Source organism: Heterocephalus glaber, unplaced genomic scaffold (genome assembly GCF_053883595.1).
Source record: "Heterocephalus glaber isolate CG9 unplaced genomic scaffold, H.glaber_assembly_v1.0 deba00001733, whole genome shotgun sequence".
Classification (NCBI taxonomy): domain Eukaryota; kingdom Metazoa; phylum Chordata; class Mammalia; order Rodentia; family Bathyergidae; genus Heterocephalus; species Heterocephalus glaber.
This window is the reverse complement of record NW_028258444.1, coordinates 17,704,143-17,724,825: the sequence shown is the minus strand read 5'-3', so window position 1 is coordinate 17,724,825 and position 20,683 is coordinate 17,704,143. Positions and strand designations below refer to the sequence as shown.

General features: G+C 39.7%; 1 protein-coding gene and 1 long non-coding RNA gene across 2 annotated transcripts; both read right to left on the bottom strand.

Annotated features, from left to right (window-relative positions):
* Positions 1 to 702: 702 nt before the first annotated feature.
* Positions 703 to 11,832, bottom strand: CUNH12orf54 (chromosome unknown C12orf54 homolog; the record flags this gene model as incomplete). The annotated part of the gene is made up of 6 exons (XM_087199961.1): positions 703 to 2,154; positions 3,184 to 3,232; positions 5,094 to 5,370; positions 8,973 to 9,005; positions 11,128 to 11,171; positions 11,817 to 11,832. Coding segments are annotated over 6 exons (558 nt in total), but the record flags the coding sequence as incomplete, so codon positions are not given.
* Positions 11,833 to 12,379: 547 nt separating this feature from the next.
* Positions 12,380 to 17,252, bottom strand: LOC101702282 (uncharacterized). Its single transcript, XR_206027.4, has 3 exons — positions 17,174 to 17,252; positions 16,493 to 16,613; positions 12,380 to 12,493 (listed from the first exon to the last, which is right to left on the bottom strand). It is a non-coding gene; the product is annotated as an uncharacterized LOC101702282 (long non-coding RNA).
* Between the last annotated feature and the right edge of the window lie 3,431 nt (positions 17,253 to 20,683).

The window sequence follows — 20,683 nt, the reverse complement described above, 5'->3', positions numbered from 1 at the left end:
CAATCTTATCTGAAATTTTATATCTGAAATTCTGTCCTCACATTGGCTCATTCTGCTGTGTAGACTTTCAGTGGAGTTTTTAATCCCCTAGAAATCTGTTTTTATCTGTTTTATGAATTCCATTTGTTTTCTATGTTGAGATTCCATCATGATTTCCATCATGTTCCTCAGCTCCTCTATTTTTTTTATCTTTGTCCTCTCTAGATTTATTAATCATGTCTTGCAGTACGGGCACAATCTCTGCTGTTATCTGAGAAATTAGTTCTGATTTCATTTTTTCCAGATCCTCTTTTGTTTCCATTTCAGGGAGTCTAGGTGGTTGAGTATCAGAGTGTCCATCTCATTTCCCTTTGGGGTTGCTGTGGTGATCTGGAGTTCTGGTTTTGAGATGTGTTTATGTGTCTTCTCATTTTGACGTGGGGGTGGGGCTGTGTGGTGGTGGTGCTGTTGACCCCCACGCAGCTCGCCTCCTCTGCTCTGGGAATGGTGGCCCAGAAGCCCCTTCCTCTGGGCTGAGAGAGGTGGAACGGTGGCCCAGAAACCCCTTGCTCTGGGCTGGGAGTGGTGGAACAGCCAAAATGAGTTATAATTTTATAACTTCTCCCAGCATAGAGTGTGCCATTATGTGAACCAAATATGATCCTGTCACCACATTTCACAATCCAAGAACAACCAAGAGGGCAATTTTTTTAATGTCACATTTATTTCCACAGTTGTTAATTTGCTGGCTTCTCTGCTTGGCAATTAGGATAGGCTGGGGTCTCAGCTGATTTTCATGTTCCCAGTTGCAGCCATAGACACTGGCATCTCTGCCCATGGAGACCCTTTCCTCTTCTTCAGTGATGATGTTCGCCTAATATCTTTCTTCTCTTTTTCAGGCAACTAAGCTGAGCTCTAGATGTCATAGTCACATGGATGGGAAAAAAAGAAATTTCTTCTCCTCCCTGCTAGGTAGCTTATGAGGCAGGTGGCACTGAAGGTAAAAGCAGTTCTTGTGATGATGCTTCTACCCTAGTGATCCCAGTCCAAAGTATCAAACACAAACTGAAGGAAGAGATCCATTAGCTGTAGATAATATCCTTTCTAAACAGTATCCACTTCAGGATCTTTGCTGTCTTACACTTGCTCACCACATTGTACTAATGAGAAAGACAGCTTTCTGGCTTAATATCCAAACCAAAACTGGGTTTTGAGTGATGATGAAGTTTTGTGAATGTGTGTTTTTTTATAAAGATGTCATCTTGTTGCTAAAATATTGGACTATTTTGTGTATTTTGTTTGCTTGTATGGGAAATATGATAAAATACATAGAGCCATTGTGCTAAGTCTCAGGGAGATGAAACCAATTTTCTCCACCACCTATAATTCAGACTCTGTCTTGAAAGGAAGTCCCAATAAGCCCTAAAGAGAGCCATTTAGAGGGTGAACATCTGAGATAGTCTACTTCTCCAGATAGAGTTAGGTGTTACATGATCCTAAGGAACAGGAAAGTTAAAAAGAGTTGGGGAAAAGACCTGTCACTTAAGCAGTGCCACTGAGGACCCTGACAATGGAATCCACTAGGAATGTATTGTATTTGAATTGATACTGAATTAAGTCCCCCAAATAATGTAAGTTTATAGAGGACTTTCCAGAAGGAAATTTGGCTTCACATTTATTAGTGTGTTTTTAAACTCTCCATCTTTCCATCTCTTTGTCCCATAACTGTTTCTCCTTAATTCCTGAACAGTCTTTCTCACACAGAACTACCCATATCTGATATACTCTGTGCAGGTCTTTGTCTTGATTACAGAGACTAAAAGAACCTAGTCTGACCCTTGCTTCACTTGTCACCCTCTCACTCCATTGCCTCTTGCCCTGGATGACACCTGCTTGATAGGGTGCTGCTCTATCATATTGGGATAAGTATTGATGAGGCTTGGGCTCCTGGCTGTAGTATGATAGGTAGTGTAGGCAAAGGTCACAGGAAAAACACCTGGCAGAAGCAGAGGAGTCCTTCTTTCTTGATGACAGAGTTAGGGTCCAGGGTAGTAAGCTGACTGGCCAGAGTGTTGTGTCTTAAGGTTGTGGAAATGGGTTCCTGATGGCCAGTCTCCAGTCTTGAACTGTGATCTCACCTTTGGGGTTGTAGAGAAATCTGGAGGTCTTGTACTTCTGTACCAAATAAGAGGAGGTTGTGCATGTATGAGGGAAAAAGATCTCACCCTTTGCACCCTGTCTCTGGTCACCACCATCTTAATGGATTTTATTAGCACACTCTACTAGGAGTTAGCACCACTGACTCTGGGTGTTGTAATTCCTTGGTGACCATGGGGCCCACAGGAAAAGCCCTTGCTGGGCATTAGGAGATCAAGTGTAATAACCTACCTGAATTTATGGTTTCATCGGGAGAATTCCTCCTGCTTATCTCATAGGAATAGTAAGATTAAGGAAAATTGTAGATTCAAAGGGACTTTGACCAATCAAAAGTGCTCTTCATGTTAAAGTTTATAATAATTACATTTAGAATTTATTTAAATAAGGTCACCTGTCAGTTGTTCCATGGTTTCAGCACTGAACAAGCCGAAGCACAATGACTGATCTCTGTAAAAGGCATGGTTCTATTTTTCAAGGGCCAATTCTCTGAGGTAGAGACAAATTCTGTTCAAAAAGGGATTTAGGGAGTTCACTTTTCCCACTTCTTGGTTCAGGCAGGACCATACCTGAAACATGTTGAACTAATGTTTGAAAAAATGTATACATCTTTAAAGCTCTCTAAAGCATGATGTTGCCATCTTTCTTGACTGTTTAGTTCCCTGTTTCTCTATTGTCACTCTTGGAAGTTATTCCAACTAAATCTAAGTCTAAATTAGATCTCGGGTATGGTAGCTTGATATTTTTTCTCATTGTCTTGTTCTGTGGAAAATAAACTGACATCTCTCAATGTTGGGATATTGGTATTTCAAACATTTTTGAATTTTATTTATAATTTTTCTAAGACCCTGATTATCTCTTTTTTCATAGCTTCTCAGTTCACCTTCAATCAAGAGTGGCGGGGACCAACTCTTGTTCTGTATCAGAGCATGTATTGGAAGTAGAGTCTTCTAAAGGGTCAGGTTCAGATCTAGTTGTATTCCTGGCCATTACACTCATTTCCAGATGCATGCTATCCCCTTTAGAAACTGTCAGAATAGAGACACTTACCCCATTTTGGCTGCAGAGGATATGAGTGTCACAGAACAGTTGCTCATCCCTAAGGTGGATACAGGAAGGAAGCTTGCTGTTACAGGGTGTGGAAATATCCCTCCAGTTTCCAAGCTCCCACCCCTCATTTGGAGTATAGAAAGTTAAACTAGGATGTGCCAGATTTATGTCAGGGAAGTGGTTGCAGAATGTGGCACAAGACATCTGTGAAGCATTAGTGAATTATCATCTCTGGAGTTCTGTTCAGCCAGGGCTAATTATTTAGTTATTTGGATATTTCAGTTTAAGTGCACTGCCACTGGAACCAGTTATGGTTTCTCACATCTTATCTCGCTTTTTTGTATGGAACATGGATATAATAAAACTGATTCTCCTCACTCACCCAAATCTGATCCTTCTCCCCCACCTTTCAGGATGAAAAGAAACAACAGCAGAAACTAAATCATAAATCCACATTTTTACAGTCTGCTGGCTAATCAGGCATATATTCCCAAGGCCCTGCAGTGACCTCTTTAGAAATCAAGTTTTCCTGGTTAAAGAACATCCTTCAAGCAGAGGTAACCCTGACTCTTTGTCCTTTTGCCCTTGAGGGATCAACAATGAGAAAAATTTTCTCTGTTCTCACAATGGATTCTGCAAGACCACATTTTCTTTTTCTGGAATGGAGGTTATTGACAAGACTTGGAGAAATATCAGAGGGACTGTTCTATGGGTTGTCTGTATTTAAATATCAGAAAGATTTGTGGTTTTATGAACTCTGCAGAGGGGCTAGAAAAACATACAGTGGTTCCAATACCAGAGCTAAAGAGCAGTCAGACTTTTAGATTTCTTTTGCCTTCTGCTCCCAAACCCACAGCTGAAGTATTAACCTTTCAATGAGGGGTGGAGATGCCAGAATTAAATCCTATTTCATTCGATAATAAGGAATCTCTCTTTTGGCTGTTGTATATATCCTTGATAATCAATGTATTATCTGTGAATCAGCAGCTTCGGCCTCATATGAGAGCCAGCCTCAGAACCTCAATCTAACCTTGATGGTGAGATTTTAGCCCCAGAGGACTTGGGTGGCCTCACCTCTATGGCCTATTGAATAAGAACCTACTTTTAAAAAGGGATCCACATAATCTGTACACATGGAAAAGTTTGAAAAACCATTATTTATAGACTCTTTCCTGGATGAGTCGAGGAAGAAGCTCCAAATATGGCTTTGATGTTGTATAACTCTAGGTTCCTGGATATTTTGGGTATTTTCCTAAAACACTAGAATTTCCATATGAGCCCTTGAGAACTATAACTTGACTTTGAATAATCATTCCACTCTCACCTCTCCATTATTGCATCCCTGCTGATCCCTTATAGCAGACCTAAGAAATTTCTATCTCCTGTGTTTCCTGTCTCTCTTCTACTGAAAGAACCATATCTGACTGAGAGCGGAGAGTGCCACCAAGCCCTCAACAGCCATTACTAGGATGATTGGGATCCTTCTATCCCTGTTCCAGTGCAATAGACTGAGTGCTTGTGTCTCCTCCAAATTCATAGGCTGAAAGCTAATCCACAATGCAATGGTATTTGGAAGAAGAGTTGTTAAGAAGTGCTTAGATCATGAAGACTCTAGGTTTCATGAATGAAACTAGTGCCCTTATAGAGGAGAACCTGGGAATTCCCTTGCCCCCTTTCCCATGTGAAAACACAGCAAAAAGCCAGGTGTTTGTGATCTAGAAAGTGGGCCTTCACTAGGCACAAAATCTGCCAGTGCCTTGATCTTGGACTTCCCAGCCTCTAGAATTGTGAGAGATAAATTATTGTTGTTTATAAGCTATCCAGTCTGTGATATTCTATTATAACAGTGTCAAGAAATAAGACACCAGGTAACTGGGCTGGAGAGAGAGAGACTCACAGTGATGGCGAACCTTTTAGATCTTTCAATGATAGCAAACAGCTGGCTGTGATATGCGTGCCATGGATTCGCCACCACTGGATGAGAGTGTTCTTGAAGGCTTTATAAAAAGGCAGTGTCCATCTTGATTGAAGGGGAACAAAGAGGACCTGGAGTACAGCTTTAAACCCAGAGAAGGTCCTAAGATGAGACTTTGAGATGAACTCTTCCTTATTCCTTCTCAAATTCCATCCTTTATCCGAATCTTGGAATTTTTTTTTTTTACCTCGAATCCGAGCATCTTCCTGCAACTGAAAAATGGTGAGAATTTAGTGACTCAGAAACTCAAGAGACTGGTCTCAGATTTCAGAATAGACCAGCTTTAGGCTTGGCAGATGTAGTGATGTCTTTGGGGAATATGGGCTTTTTGGGAATGGAAATGAATTATATATTTCTTGAAAGCAGAATTCGTATTGTCTTTGTATCTCTTAAACCAAAACACTGACAGTAATGCTCTGCATACAGTATATGCTCAATATACATTGCATAATGAAGTAATAAATACATAGGAGCAAGCTGACAACTCTTTTTTTGTATTAAATTCTTTTATTGGTACATTGTAGGTATACAACACAATTGCATTTCTCATTGGGAATTGTACCTTTACATAATGCATCTTGGTTCTTATTTTTTCCCCATTCCTAGCCCTCCCTTCACGCCCTCCACCCTTCCCTATTTACAAAGACTTTATTTCCATTTTTTCCATTTCTCATCATTTTTCCTTTCCCTTCTTTCCTTTCCCCTGCCCCTCCCCCTCCCCCTACCCCTTTGGACCTTTTCTTCCTATTTTACGTTACCGATTATTCATTCTAATCATTGGTACATTTTAGGTATACAACATAATGACATTCATCATTGGAAATTTGCACCTTTACAAAGTCTCTCTTGGTTCTTATTTTTCACCCTTGCCCAGCCCTCCCTTCAACCCCTCCAGTCCTCTCTATTTACAAAGATTTTGTTCCTATTTTTCCATTTTCTCATATTAATCCTATTCCCTTCTATCCTTTCCCCTAGCCCTCCCACTTCCTTCCCCTTTGCCCCTTTTCTTCCTATTTCACATTACCTATTATACCTTTAGTCCTTATTTACACTTTCAGTTTCTCACACCAGAGAATCTATTTGGTATTTACACATGTGTGTCCTATTTATTTCACTTAAGAGTATCGCTTCAATGTGCATCCACTTAGCTATAAATGTCTCTAATTTCTTATTTTTTATGGCTGAGTAGTACTCCATTTTATAAAAAAACCACATTTTCTTTCTCCAGTCTCCAGTTGATGGGCATTTGGGCTGTTTCCAAGTTTTAGCTGTTACAAACTGCACTGCTATGAACATGGGTGCACATATATCACTGTGGTATGATTCTTTTAATTCTTTGGGGAAGATCCCCAGCAGTGGAATAGCGGGGTCAAATGGGACTTGCAGTCCTAGTTCTTTGAGGTATCTCCATACTGATTTCCACAGTGCTTGCACCAGTCTACACTCCCACCAGCAGTGGAGCAGGGTTCCTCTTTCCCCACAGCCCCACCAGCATTTGTTATTGGTTGATTTCATGATAGCAGCCATTCTTTCTGGAGTGAAGTGGAATCTCAGCATTGTTTTCATTTGCATCTCTCGAATGACCAGTGATGTTGAACATTTTTTCATTTTTTCATTTGCTATTTCTACTTCTTTTTCTGAGAAATGTCTGTTCATTTCAGATGCCCATTTTTTGATTGAGTCTTTAAATTTGAGAGGTCTGATCTTTTGAAGTTCTTTATAGATTCGAGATAGTAGACCTTTGTCTGAGGAAGAGCAGGTGAAGATTTTTTCCCACATTGTGGATTGTCTCTTCACTCTGCTGGTGGTTTCTCTTGCTGTGCAGAAGCTTTTTAATAAGAAGAGATCCCACTTGTTGATTGTTTGTGCTAGTTCACGGGCAACTGAGGTTTTGTTCATAAAATCTTTTCCTACATCGATGTCTTCAAGGGTTCTACCTAACCTCTGTTCCAACTGGTTCAGAGTTTCTATTTTAATATTTAGATCTTTAATCCATTTTGATTTTAGTTTAGTGCATGGTGAGAGATACAGGTCTAGTTTTAATCTTTGGCAAGTTGAAGCCCAATTTTCCCAGCACCATTTATTAAAGAGGCTATCTTTCCTCCAGTGAGGGTGTTTGGCTCCTTTATCGAAGATGAGATGGCTGAGTGTGTCTGGCATTGTTTCTGCATCTTCTAATCTGTTCCACTGGTCCTCAGGTCTGTTTCTTTGCCAGTACCATGCTGTTTTTATCACAGTAAGCTGACAACTCTTAAGAGTGGAAGAAACACACTTTTTTTACTTACATCCTTAACTACTTATAAAATGAACTCACTCTTTCATTCTGTCTGGACTCTCTGCTGTGACACTTTTTGGGTCCCTTTCACTTTCCTCACTGAATCTCCAGTGGTTCTTTCTAGGGGACCTTAAACTACTTGTGAAGGACATTTTAAAAATCCCTTATCACTCACTTCAGAGTAAATAGCTACTGTTTTAGAGCCGTCTAAGCTCATGTGAGCCAATGGCTGTGAGTCACTACATATAAGCTCCCCTTTTCCACTAGCTCAAATCCTGCCAGAAGAGACTGTGACCTAAGGAGACTGATGCTGTGGGTAAGGTGGAGGCATCCTGACCACAGAAGCAAAACTTGGGTGAAAATATCAAGTTTTGGAACTCGACCTAGTGCCCTCTTTACCTACAGACAAGTGGAGGCAAAGGCTGCTGTGATTTTCATGATTAAGTCTCAGATGCTCTAACAGAATACAATGACATAGCTGCTTGGACCATAGGGGCTCAGTTCTAAGGCCAAAAGTGATCTGAATGGTGAAAGAGAGAAAGTTTATTTCCAGTGCCTTCTCAATCTCTGATCATTATTCCTTCCCAGCTAGGAAGAGAGAGCTACTCTTCCCAAGACTACAAGAGGCTACTATTGTATTTAGATTCTAGTTTTAATGAAATTATATCTATATTCAGGGGAACAAAAGCTAAGAAATTGGTACAGAAGCTTCCTGTTTGTCCTTGTTTTATGATATTTATGCTGTCCTGTCCTAAATTATGTGCTTTTCTATTTTTATAGCCTATGTAAATAGTCTGTCATTAGTAATTGTGTATGGAGAGTGTCTATTGCTCTCCACTGTAACAGAAAGTAGAAAAAATGCAATGATGGGCTTAGTAGGACCTTGAGAAATTTAATATAATAACTCAGCATAACCAGGCACAGTGGTGAATGCCTGTATTTGTACTACACTGGGAGGCTGAGGCAAGAGGATTGCAAGTTTGAGCCTAGTCTGGGCAACTTAGTGACTTAGTAAGACCTTGTCTCAAAATAAAAGATAAAAAGGTTTAGAGATATTGCTCAGTGGGAAGGGGCTGGGTTCAATCCCCAATACCACAACAAACAAACCTCAGCATAGAGGAAGAGCAGAGGAAGAGAGCTGTTTCTGTTTACCCTCAAAGCCCTGGCCTCTAATTTGTACTTTCCTGCATTTAATAGACATACTCACCTAAGAATGAATTTTATGATATTACTTGTATACTCCCTTCAACTTGGTTACTTCTCAGCATTTCATATAACCACATTGCTGAGAGAAATTATGGTAAATGTAATTTTCTCTATAGATGATCATACTTCCTCAAGAGAATCATTAGGCTTCCTTTTCCTTTAATTGTCTGGACAGATAAGTCAGTGCTACTTTAAAGGTAGAAGTCACTAGGATAAATAAATAAATAAATAAAAGTAAGATTTTTGTTCAGTCATCATCTCAGTAGGAAATATAAATGGGATCCAGGAAGTTGATGAGGCTAGGAAATTGAGAGAATCAAAGTTTAATCTTACCTCCTTTTGTATATCCTTAAAAGCTGACAGAACCTGTCAGAAGACAAAAATATAAAAAGTTAATACGATAGATTATCACTTTACCAAGCAGATTTTTAAATATAAGAATATAGTTACTCGACCTAGCCATTAGGCTATGGAGTGTGGCTTTCTATCTCTAGCAATAAACTCTCATTGACTTCCACTCTACGCATATCTCTTGGTTGCCATTTCTCCATATGGTAAATTAGTGAAATACAATAAGGCATTTAAGGAGGGCTGAGCTTTGACAGAATGTCTAATGAAACCTACCATTTTAATTAATTTCTGTTTAATTGGTTCTTGTTCTGAAGCTATGCAGTTATTAAAATAAACATATAGTTATATTTAAGTTATAATATCCTGGAGGAGAAGACTGAATGTTGGTAAGAATATGGAGCAGGTGAAACATTCATTTGTTACTGAAGGGGATACGAAATCATATAGTCAGTCACTTTGGAAGAAGTTCTGGCAGTTTCTCATAAGACTGAATAAGAATATATATACTTACCTAGACATGGATAGATAAAATAACAGTTGGAACTCTGGATTAGCTCATTTGAAGAAAAGGGCAATAACTTCAAGATAGAAAACTATATCTTATTTGGTGGAAATATGATATGTAGATATTCAGGAGTTTCAATTTGTGTATAAAAATGCATGTGAATGGGGTAGACTGTAGCAATTATCAATTTATAGCTTTTCAGCAACCCTTTGTTTACAAAGGGTTCCCAACATATGGGAATATGCCAATATACCCCCTTGGTTATATTTTACGGTTTATCCTGTTGGTTATTATCTGACATGATGATCTTTGACCTTTATGCAAGCAACTCCCTCTTAAGCTAATACAGTAATGTAGGAACATGAGATAGTAATGCTATCTAGTAATGTAAAGCACTGTAATTAAGATTACTTTCTTCTAGAAAACTTATAAAAAGTGTTACTGAAAGAGAATAAAAATTTGGTCTCAGTACTCATTTAATATAATATTGTTCAGTAGGGGCCTGAAGGAGAGGCTGTGGAGAATTTCAACTATTTTAGATAAATAGAAACCCACAGTCATTGACTTAATGAGCTGTCTTTTCCTGCTTGGTTCCATGTGGTAAATTTACTATACATGCAAAACTAATTTATTATCCTTTAGTTATCATTTCTAGCCAAGAGTTTAAATGTGTAAAACATACAACTAGAATATCAACATTGGGATGTTGAAGTAGCTGATATCTGTGAGAAGTCCCCTTAGAAATTCTGAGTAAATGTCTGTGTTGTGTGAAAGTTTAGAATGGTTTGCTTTGGCTATCTGATGGGGGTTACTTGCTTCTGCACTCATTCACATACAAACTCAACATTTCCCTGCTTGAAAATTGACTGCCTTGATTGTCATTTTAAGATGTCTGGGAAATGAAGGACATTTTGTCAAAGTGAACAAGTCATCAACTTTAATAGAAGAAACTATTCACACATTCATTGAATTTAAGTCTATTTTAAATCAATTTTTAAAATTAAATTTAAAAGCAGGGCTTAATATAATGTAGATTCTGAGCTTTACTGCTCACGGCATCAGTTCACTTAGAATATTGAGGCAATATGTTTCTACTGAGCCTATTCACATATTAAACTCATAATTTTCAAGAACCCAAATACTCTCTTCAGGATTCAACTAAGTCATTTATTATGAAACATATAACTCAATCATCTTCCATGAAGGAAGACAATTTTTTTGTTTGTTTGCTTTTTGAAACAAGGTCTCCCTATGTTGTTCAGGCTGGTCTTGAACACACTATATAGCCCAAGCTGGTCTCAAACTCTTGGCGAGCCTCCCACCTCAGCCTCCTGAGTGCTAGGATTACAGGAGTGCACCACTAGGCTGGGCAGGAAGACAATTTTTAATTGGATCTATTTAAACCAATTTAAATGATTTAATCTAATCCTCAAGGCAAAAGTTCCTTGAAGAAGAATAAAGACACAGTCTTTTTCCTGAACCCAAGAGGGACGATTCTTTGCATCCAAAGTATACATTAATGTTGTACTCTTTCTTTCTCACACTTTTGTAGTAAAAAGTGGCCAGTATCCCCAGAGTGATAATCAATTTTACTGCTGCATAGAGAAGTTATACTTCTTGTTCTACACATACCTTTACTTTGAAGATTTTTTTCCCAAGAGTTCCATCTACTTGTTCTGGAGAGTGTGGAGGGGAGAGAAAATAAAATAGAATTGAGGTTCACCTGCAACGTTCTCCTCCAGGCTGAGTCACCACCACAAACAGAGACGATAAATAATTGACTGAAAATGGCTTAGAAATGCATAAACAGCCGGGGACTTAGCTCAGGGGTTTCTGCTGCCTGCCTTGCAAGCACAAGGACCTGAGTTTGATCCCCGGTACCAAAAAAAAAAAAAAAAAAAAAAAAAAAGAAAAAGAAAAAGAAAGGAATGCATAAATGTATCAGCCTTCACTATGAGGATCAGAGCACCACTTTGTCACACTGAATTGGTGACAAAGACCAAACCTGTGCTTTCAAGTCTGTGGCAGTCACTAAAAACTGAGGGATTAAACACTCTTAAAACCAGACTTCAAGCAAACAAGATTCATGACAGCTTCAAGTAGATGGGTGTCAGGAGAGCTGCAGAGATACACAGACAGGAGTAGTTCTGAAGGCTTGGGACTGATGGGAAGGAGGACAGCAATCTCACTATCAACTAGCAAACTGCTCAAAGGGAGAGAAAGAAATCTGCTCTTCTCTTAAAGCCCATCTCCCTTCCATATCACACCATTCTCTCTCTCTCTCTCTCTCTCTCTCTAAAAAAAGGTACTTCTCTACTCACGTGGTCCCACAGAGTTTCAGTGATTGTTACTTGTCTTTCCTGTTGAAATAAGAGAGAAATCTTGGGAATGTTACCCTAACTCTTTCCAGAATCTGATTTGACACATTATGGAAATGGTGGACCAAAAGACACCTCTTGGAATTGAGATGAACACCTGAAGTCACTCAATTTTTCACAAAGCCCAAAGTCTCTTTCAGCCCTACTCTGAGCCATTTTTAGACCACATCTGCTGCTTATCTCTTCATCTAGCCCAAGTGACAGGTACAAACAGAACTATATGTTTACCTGCCTTATCAATACTCATAGAACCTTCCTGGCCCAGGAGTCATCTGGTATAGAAGTGGTCTTAGAATTGTAGCTGGTCTTGGTACACAATGACATACCAGCTGGTCAAACACCCCAACCACAAAACCCAAGCCCTCTAAGCTTTTCTGTCTCTTGGCCAAAGCCTCATCTCCTCTATGCCCAGGAACCAGAATTCCCAAGGAAAGAGTGCATTTGGATGTCTTACCCACCTGTGATATCATTGTTTTTCTTCTTCCTCCTCCTCCTCCTCCTCCTCCTCTTCTCCTTCTTCTTCTTCTTCTTCTTCTTCTTCTTCTTCTTCTTCTTCTTCTTCTTCTTCTTCTTCTTCTTCTTCTTCTTCTTCTTCTTCTTCTTCTTCTTCTTCTGATGTGCTGGAAAAAAAGATGATAGAAATGTGTTGAGAAGCAGATAGCTAAACACTTTCCCTAACTCCAACCTACAATGCTTGGCAAGAATTCTTGAGGTTTCTGTACTAAAGTTTTAGGAAAAATAGCCAAGATCCCACCTCTCATATTCCCTCTGGGACCTATAGCCTTATTTTCCTAATATTTTGACTATGATGATAGAACTTTGGGAATTTAAAAGCATAAAAAAGGAGGTAAAACTGATGGTCACTATCATTAAACCCTTACCATTCTCTTGCCTATCTATTGTATCTTTTTCACACCTTTCACTCTGTCCTGCCTATTAAACTGCCCTGGTTCCTGCTGAGGAGGTACAGTATATCCAATTATCAAACTGCTTCCTTTTTTGTTCCCATAAAGTATTCTCATTTTCCATCATGACCTCTGAAGGGAAGGGAATGGAATTCTGAGGAAGCAGCTGAATGATTTTGCTTATTCTGGGTAGAATAAATGAAACTCTTTATTGCCAAATACTACTAGAATCAGTGCCAAAGTCACTTGGGAGACAGAATAGTTGTATATAGTTAGGTAGAAAATTAGCAGAAAGGAGAGGAATGAAAATAGGTCACATGGGGACCAGTGTGTGTGTATGTGTGTGTGTGTGTGTGTGATAGGAAGGAGGGGAACAGATTCATGCTAGTGGATCCTGGGGAAACCCAGCCTGGATTGCCTGGTCAGGTGTACACTTGTGTAGGGGTGGCAGGTCAAAGGAATCCAGAGGATTGGGAACAAACTGAATGAAGGAAGGATAGGTTATTACCTCTTAGAATTGTTTCGGGGCCCCAGGACAGGAACCTAAGAAATGATTGGGGGAAAAAGTGGGAAAGGTAATGGAGGAAAAAACAAAAAACCATAGGTTTCAGAGCCCGAGGATCCTTACACCTCTGGCTGAGGGTTCCTGCCATAAAGAAATAGTACATCTTTCCAAATGAAGGTATGGAGTCCTGTAACCCCAGTAAGTCTGCGGACACGGAAGAGAGCAATAACTGAGCCCAAGAGGACCTCGAGGTCAACAGATCTCCAGTCAAAGAGGTCTCTAGATAAACATTTATTCAGGAAAGTAAAACACAGGACAGAAATCTCCCTTGGAGCCATCACATCAAGATGACTCATGTACAGAGCTCTGCTAGCTAGAGGATTCTTTCTTCATGGAACCTGGAGGCAACCATTTCTCACTCCAATCTAAGCTATGTTCTTTATCCTAAAAACACTATTACTCTGAAGATTCTTTCTACCACAGGTTCCATCTACCCAATTTGGGGAGTGTGGAGAGGAGAGAAAATAAAGCAGAACTGGGGATCATCTGGAGCTTTCTCCTCCAGGCTGAGTTTTAGTCTATCTTGTGCAAACAGAGGTGGTGAATAATTGCCATCCTGAGTAAGAACATCAGAATAAAGGTTTAGGGGTGTGTGTGTGTGTGTGTGTGTGTGTGTGTGTGTTAGGAAGGAGGGAAACGAGGATGGAGGGAGGAAGAGAGGAAGGATGGAGAAAGGGAGAGACAGAGAGAGAGAGAGGAGAGAGAGAGATTTTACAATACAATTCCAGTGATTTATCTCCTCAAATTGAGCCAGAAGATGATTGAGCCTTCATGAACCAGGTGCTATGGGTGCTTTGACCCCCACACATTTCATCTGCAGATGGTCCTGTGATGGAGGTGCGGGTGTCTGACTCTGTTGTGCAGGAAACCAAGGCTGTGATATGCTTAGTAACAGTAATGGGAATGGTTGCATTCCAATTCAAATGTGATTGATTCCAATCTATTTTGGGCCAAAAAGCACAAGTTATTGTGCCCCAGTTGTTTTATAGCTGAGTTACTGGAAGACTGCATTTTGGTAAGAATTTGGGATATTAGGGATAGAAGGGTTTGAATTCCAGCCTCAAGATGTTTCAGTTCTAGGATTGTTTATTTTTAAGTTTTATTTTGTCACTCTTGTCAAACACAAATCAGAAAGCATGTCAACAGTGCATCTTATGGTAAGTCAGTTTACAACAAAACTGAACAAGGCAATTGTGTTCACAGAAAAAGTTCTCAGCATAAAGTATGCAATACAGTCCATTGAAATGTAGTGTTCATACTTTTAAGTACATAGGAAAGTGAAATAAAAGTCCTTTGCAACTCAGCAAGAAAAAACAAGTTTAAAATACTTAAATGGAAATCAGAATTAAATGGAAATCAGAGATCTGAAAACAACTTGTTGCTACTGACACACATCTTTATTTATAGCCCCACTTAGTGATTAAAAAAAAAACCCTCACAAACAATAAGACATCACAAAGAACATAGAACCATAGTATCAAGAAATGCCAAGACCAATTGAAACAATGGATAGAAATATTATAGACAATGATTCACTGTATATTGTGATGTTCTTATAATTCTTTTTTTTTTTTGGTACTGGGGATCGAACTCTGGACCTTGCGCTTGCAAGGCAGGCGCCAGAACCAATGAGCTAAATTCCCAGCCCCAGATGTTCTTATAATTCTGAGGTGAAGGTAAACCAATAGGAGAAAATACTCATACTCATAACTGGCTTTGGTTTAAGAGTCTTTCATATATACTTACCTGGCAGGGGAGATACCATGATCAAGAGTCTTTCATATTTTTTTCTAACAAAACCTTTTTATCAAAAGCACAGCAGTTATATGTTAAAAAGGGAAAAGAGTAGTAGGTTTTAATATTATAACCCCACCACTTCAGTGCTGACATAGGAGGCCAAGAATTTAAATTTATTGATGATAACTGAATTTGTAAAAGTGATTAAAGTATAGCAAAAATGAAGTCCTTTTGAAGGGAAAAATCCCTCCAAATCTACCCCAGATTTGACACTATTAAGAGGATATTAAGGAATGTTAAATTATTTAAGATTTTTCAAAAAAGAATTAAGAATGAAAGAGTAAATCCTGGTGGAAAAGATGTGGTGTCACACTCTGCAAAGTAATACACAGACGTGCAGCTTAAGTTCTAGGACTTTTGGCAAGTCTTTTGTTTGTATAAATCTGTTTCCTTCTCTCTAAAACAAGAATAATCTTTATCCTAAGGGTTTCAGGGGAAGATTATATGAAAGCCTTTATAACTAAGTTCACTTTAAACATTGTTGGCTTTAGTGCTATTTTTACGGCCTTGCCCACTTACACTGTAAAAACCATCTGTTCATCAGCAAAGAAGTTGGGGCTGTGGTATAGTTTATATGCCTTTTCACACAGAACTGTGAGTGCAGTATTTACTCACTATTTTGTCTTCAGAGTCCTGCAGCTGTCTACAAGACAATTTATACTCTTAAGGCAGGTTCCTATTGTTTACCAAGCTTCAGGCTTCTCTATTCCTTACTGGTTCTTAGGCTTGAGGCCCAGTTAATCATTCTGAGCATTTAAATAAGATTCTCATCCAAGAAACTTAGAAGACACTTTAAACCCTCTCTTTCCCTAATTCGTAAGACCCTTATGTCAGAACATCTGCTACATACCTCAAAGGCTTAATCCAAGTTCTCATTATTTTCTGAAGCTTTCCTGACCTGTAAGCTCATAGAAATCCTCTTTTTTGTCTGACTTAATGGCCAATGTTGCTGGATCTCATAATAGACCTCAAGCAATTGTTTCTGGGTCTCTTTACAATCCTGTTCCAATGAGGTATGGTTTTGGATGGCTGGTTGTAATTCACATTTTAGAGGACATGAAGGATTTAAAGAAAGTTGCCCTAAAATGAGTAAGTGTTCCTAGGATGTATCAGCCAACTAACCCCTAGAGGAATTGCAACTGATGCTTGTCTTCAAAGTCACAATGTAAAAGACTTGCTATTGCCCCTTCCACTGAAGAAATAGAGAAAAGAGGAAACACATGAAAGTCCCCATGTATCCCACCCAGGAAATAAATGCTTCAGGATGAAGAGAAGGGAGACAGGTGACCATAGTTCTCCTGCAGAAAATACCTGTGTAAGCTTTCTTGAGGGTTATAATTAGCCCCACTCACCTTCTCTGTTGCACGGATGTCATGCTTGCCTTTTGTTCTTGGTCCTGGTGAGGATGCTGTGCCATTTGCTCTTGCACAAAACCAAGGACTCTGGAACTGAAGGTGGAAATAGCTTCAGGCCCTGGGGAGGAATAAATAAGGGGAGAAAACAGGTGTACAGAGTGAAGAAAAATACTTCCCCAATGGACAGGTAATTCTGTCCTGGGCATCTGTGTTTTGAATGGGTCACTGTGTGTGTGTGTGTGTGTGTGTGTGTGTGTGTGTGTGTGTACATATGTATAAAGAAAGGTAGGGGTGAGAGTATTTGTCTTAAGTAAAATCTCCTTAATAAGCAAAAAATGTATATAAGATTTGGGGAAAGAGTTGACCAGAGGCTCTTGGACTCAGCGGCAAGGATAGGAAGTAGTGGATACTGAATTGAAGATCCCATCTCACAGTCAGCATCTTCACAGTCTACTAAGGATGGGACTACAGATTGAAGGTCAGTCAGCTCCAGCCTTCAAGTTCCTCATAAAGGGATATGGAAACCCTGTAGTTGATTCTGTCAAAAGCACATGTGATTGAAAGTTTGAACAATGACCCAAATAAGAGACAAATCTTCCTTTGGGAAGTTTCCCTACCAAGCTTCCTACTCCATGCTTCCTCACTTCTAAGTCCCAATCAGGAACCAAGTCAACTTACCCGTCTGGGCTCCCCAGATCACACTTGGGTTGACCCTTGACCCTCTAAGGCTTTCCCCTCACTGAGCCCATCTCACAGCAGTATCCTGCCCCGACATCACCTTCCTGTCTCAGCACTCTGTGACCTCAGCTGTGACCTCATAGATCTGGGACAGTTGACTTTCCAGTCCTAGCTTCAGCTCGGGCTCTATTTAATCCACATGACAATAGTAAAATAAAAGGCTCATATTGTGAATTTTTAATTTTAATTTTAATTTTGGGAGATTTTTGCTGCTTTATTCTTCTCTTTATATTGCATTAGATATCTATTGCTGCTAAGAGATTGGCAGGAGCAAGCCCAAAAGAAGAATCTATCTTGTACTTTGACTTTCAAAATAGGGTCTGAAAAAAGTTCTGAGTCAACAAGATAAGTTCTTAAAAGAGATCAAATGGTTTGTTTTGAATTTCAAAAGTCATTGACTAGGAAGACCACCAAAGATTGATGAATGATAATGGATTTAAAACTGTAGAGGGTATAAAAGTCATTTTCTAGAAGAATAAAAAAGGGAAGGGAGAGAGAGAGAGAGAGAGAGAGAGAGAGAGAGAGAGAGAGAGAGAGAGGGAGGGAGGCCTGAGGGACTTGCCTCTTTGGGTGAGTGTACTTGCAGTTCCCAATATGACTGAAAATCTAAGAACAGAAGAGACCAAAGCCCTGCATTCCTCACTTCTAGACTCCTAAAAGGAACAGCCTCAGAAAAGGTGCTGAGCCTCTGTGGGACACTCACAGCATAGTAGGACTTTGGCATGGTATGTTGAGGCAGGCAGGGCTTGAGATTGTATATTCCAGTTTGCATAACCTGCCCAGGTGATGGTGGAACAGATCCAGTGATCCCTCATATAGAAATGCAAAGTGGAATAGTAGAGATCTGAAATTTGAAGTAGTGTCACAATGCGTTTGACCTGTGCCAAAATGTCAGGAGAGGTACCATGGGTAAAGGTATGCACATTTTATTACCCATGCATCTGTCTTCAGTAGGATTTAAGGAAAAGACACGCTGTCCCATCCCTGGTTTTGATGAGCTTTAAGTGCTACTAGTGAGACCACCATTGGTCCCTACCTGGACACTACTTTCTTACTAATGTGAACTGCTTAAAAGATCAGATCCAAGACAAGACTCCAATTAGAGGTTATAATCCCCCTCCTTTGAAGAGCAGCAGGGCTATGCCTATCACGATCTCCCTCCCTACTTACCTCAGTTTCCACAAGAAGTCTAAGCTTCTCCCTTCCTCATCCTTCATCACAGGGACTTTTCTCCTCTTATGGCCAGATACATCCCATAGACAAACTCAAATACTATTTAGGAATGGAGTGTCTGAGTCATATATTGGGGCATATTTAGAATATTATATAAACTGCTAAACTGTTTTCTAAAGTTGCTGCACCATTTTACATTCACACAACCAAGCTATGAGGTTCCAGGTTGCTCCACACCCTCATTATTACTTGGCATGGTCATTCTTTTTAATTTTAGACATTCTAGTAGGTGTCCAGTGGTGTCTCACTGATTTTCATTTTCATTTTTCTGATAACTACTGCTGTTGAGCATCTTTTCATGTAGTAATTTCATTTGCTATTCATGCATCTTCTTTGGTAATGTATCTAAACATGTCTTTTTCCTATTTTATAATTTTTTTGGTAATTTTTACATATTGGATGGTCTTCATTCTAAATTAAATTCCTTTATCATAAATATGAATTGCAAAATTTCCTACCAGTTAGAAAGATGAAAAATAATAATTTTGTTAAAGTTCAATTTGTCAGATTTTTCTTTTTAAAAATCTTCGCCTAGGGGGCTGAGTGGGGCTGAGCGGTTGCAGCCTGACTGGAACCTGCTTCCTCTGGCTTGCTCTACCAGCTTGCGACCAAGACAGGCTTGCGACCAAGACAGGCTTGATACCAAGACAGGCTTGCGACCAAGACAGGGTGAGGAGGACCCCCCTGTGCATGCCCACCAGCCCCAGCTTGCCCTCGAGGGCACCTCCAACAATGCCCCCCCCCCCCGACCTTCTGGCTGTGCAGCTACTTGGTTCCATACTGCAGAGGCACAGGGGCATATAAAAGCCGTTGTCCTGAGCTGCAGAAGTGAACAACAGAGAGAGGGCCTCTCTCAGGCTCCATAATGAAAACAAGCCCACTGGAAAAGTGAAGAGAAACTCTGCAATAAAGGCACACCTGAGCACTGTGCTTGGTAAGTTGGAGGGATCATCAGCTCCCATCGGAACCTGGACTTTCTTCAGGGGAAAGGCAGCTGGAACCTGCAATAGAACCTTGCAGAGTGCAACTATGCAGTAGGACAGGGAGCTCATCTTGGGACTTGCAGCCAGAAATCTGCCTGAATCTCACGGGTCTGGGACTAGCTTACTGAGACTCATTGACTTATAACTGCAAACTGTGGCCCATGTTGTCTATTGTGACAGCAGAGACATACCCTGAAGGAGGCCCTTCATTTTTAAAGGTGATAGATTAATAACTACCACAAATTGTCATTCTCTAATGATGTATTTGATGCTATGGTGTTGCTGATTGTATCACTTGGGCTAAGGTGTGTGATTGATCTAATCAGTTGTCCTTCCTGGTAAAATGAAAATGAGATAGCATCAGAGCCATTAGAGACTCAAAACCTAAAGACCAGCTATATCTGAAAGACACCTCTGAGAAGCAATCATTCCATAAGGGTTCTAAATACATCAACAAAGATACAAGAAGCAACTTCAAAATATCAACCCAGGAACTAAAAAAAGGACAGTAAGAAAAACAAAAATGAGAAGACGTTTAAGCAAGTTACAAACTCAGACTTCCTCCCCGCCAAAAGGCAAATTCTGGAGGAAATGAGGTGGAAAAGTCTGGACACCCTGAACTGATAGCACAGGAAGTAACAAAACAGATGAATGAGCCTCTAGAAAAATTCAAAGAAAAATAATCTCCCAGATAACTACAGAGATGGCAAGCAGAGTGAAAGACATTATTAGAGGCTCTAGAACAGAAACAGATAGAAAAATAGATGAGCTCAGAAGCATGCTGGAAGCCATGAATGCCCAGCATAAGAAAGAAATGGAAACCATGATCGCCCAACAAAGAAAGAAATGGAATCCATGAAACAGATCCAAACAGATATTCACGAGATTAAAAACTCCATTGAAAGCATGCAGAGCAGATTAAGAGAATCTGAAGATAGAATATCAGATATTGAAGACAGGATTGTGGTGAGGGACCATTAAAACAGAGATTTCTTAAAAATAGTAAGGGACCATGAGAAATCAATTAAGCAGCTGCTAGATGAAAAAAAAAGAAGAAAAACGTAAGAATGATAGGAGTCCACGAAAAAACAGGAGAAAGTACAATTGACATAAAAAACTGTTCACAGAAATAATAATAGAAAACTTCCCAGACAGAGGTAGAGAATTGGACATACAGATAAGTGAGGCATATAGAACTCCACCTAGCCATGATCAAAAAAAATCTACACCTAGA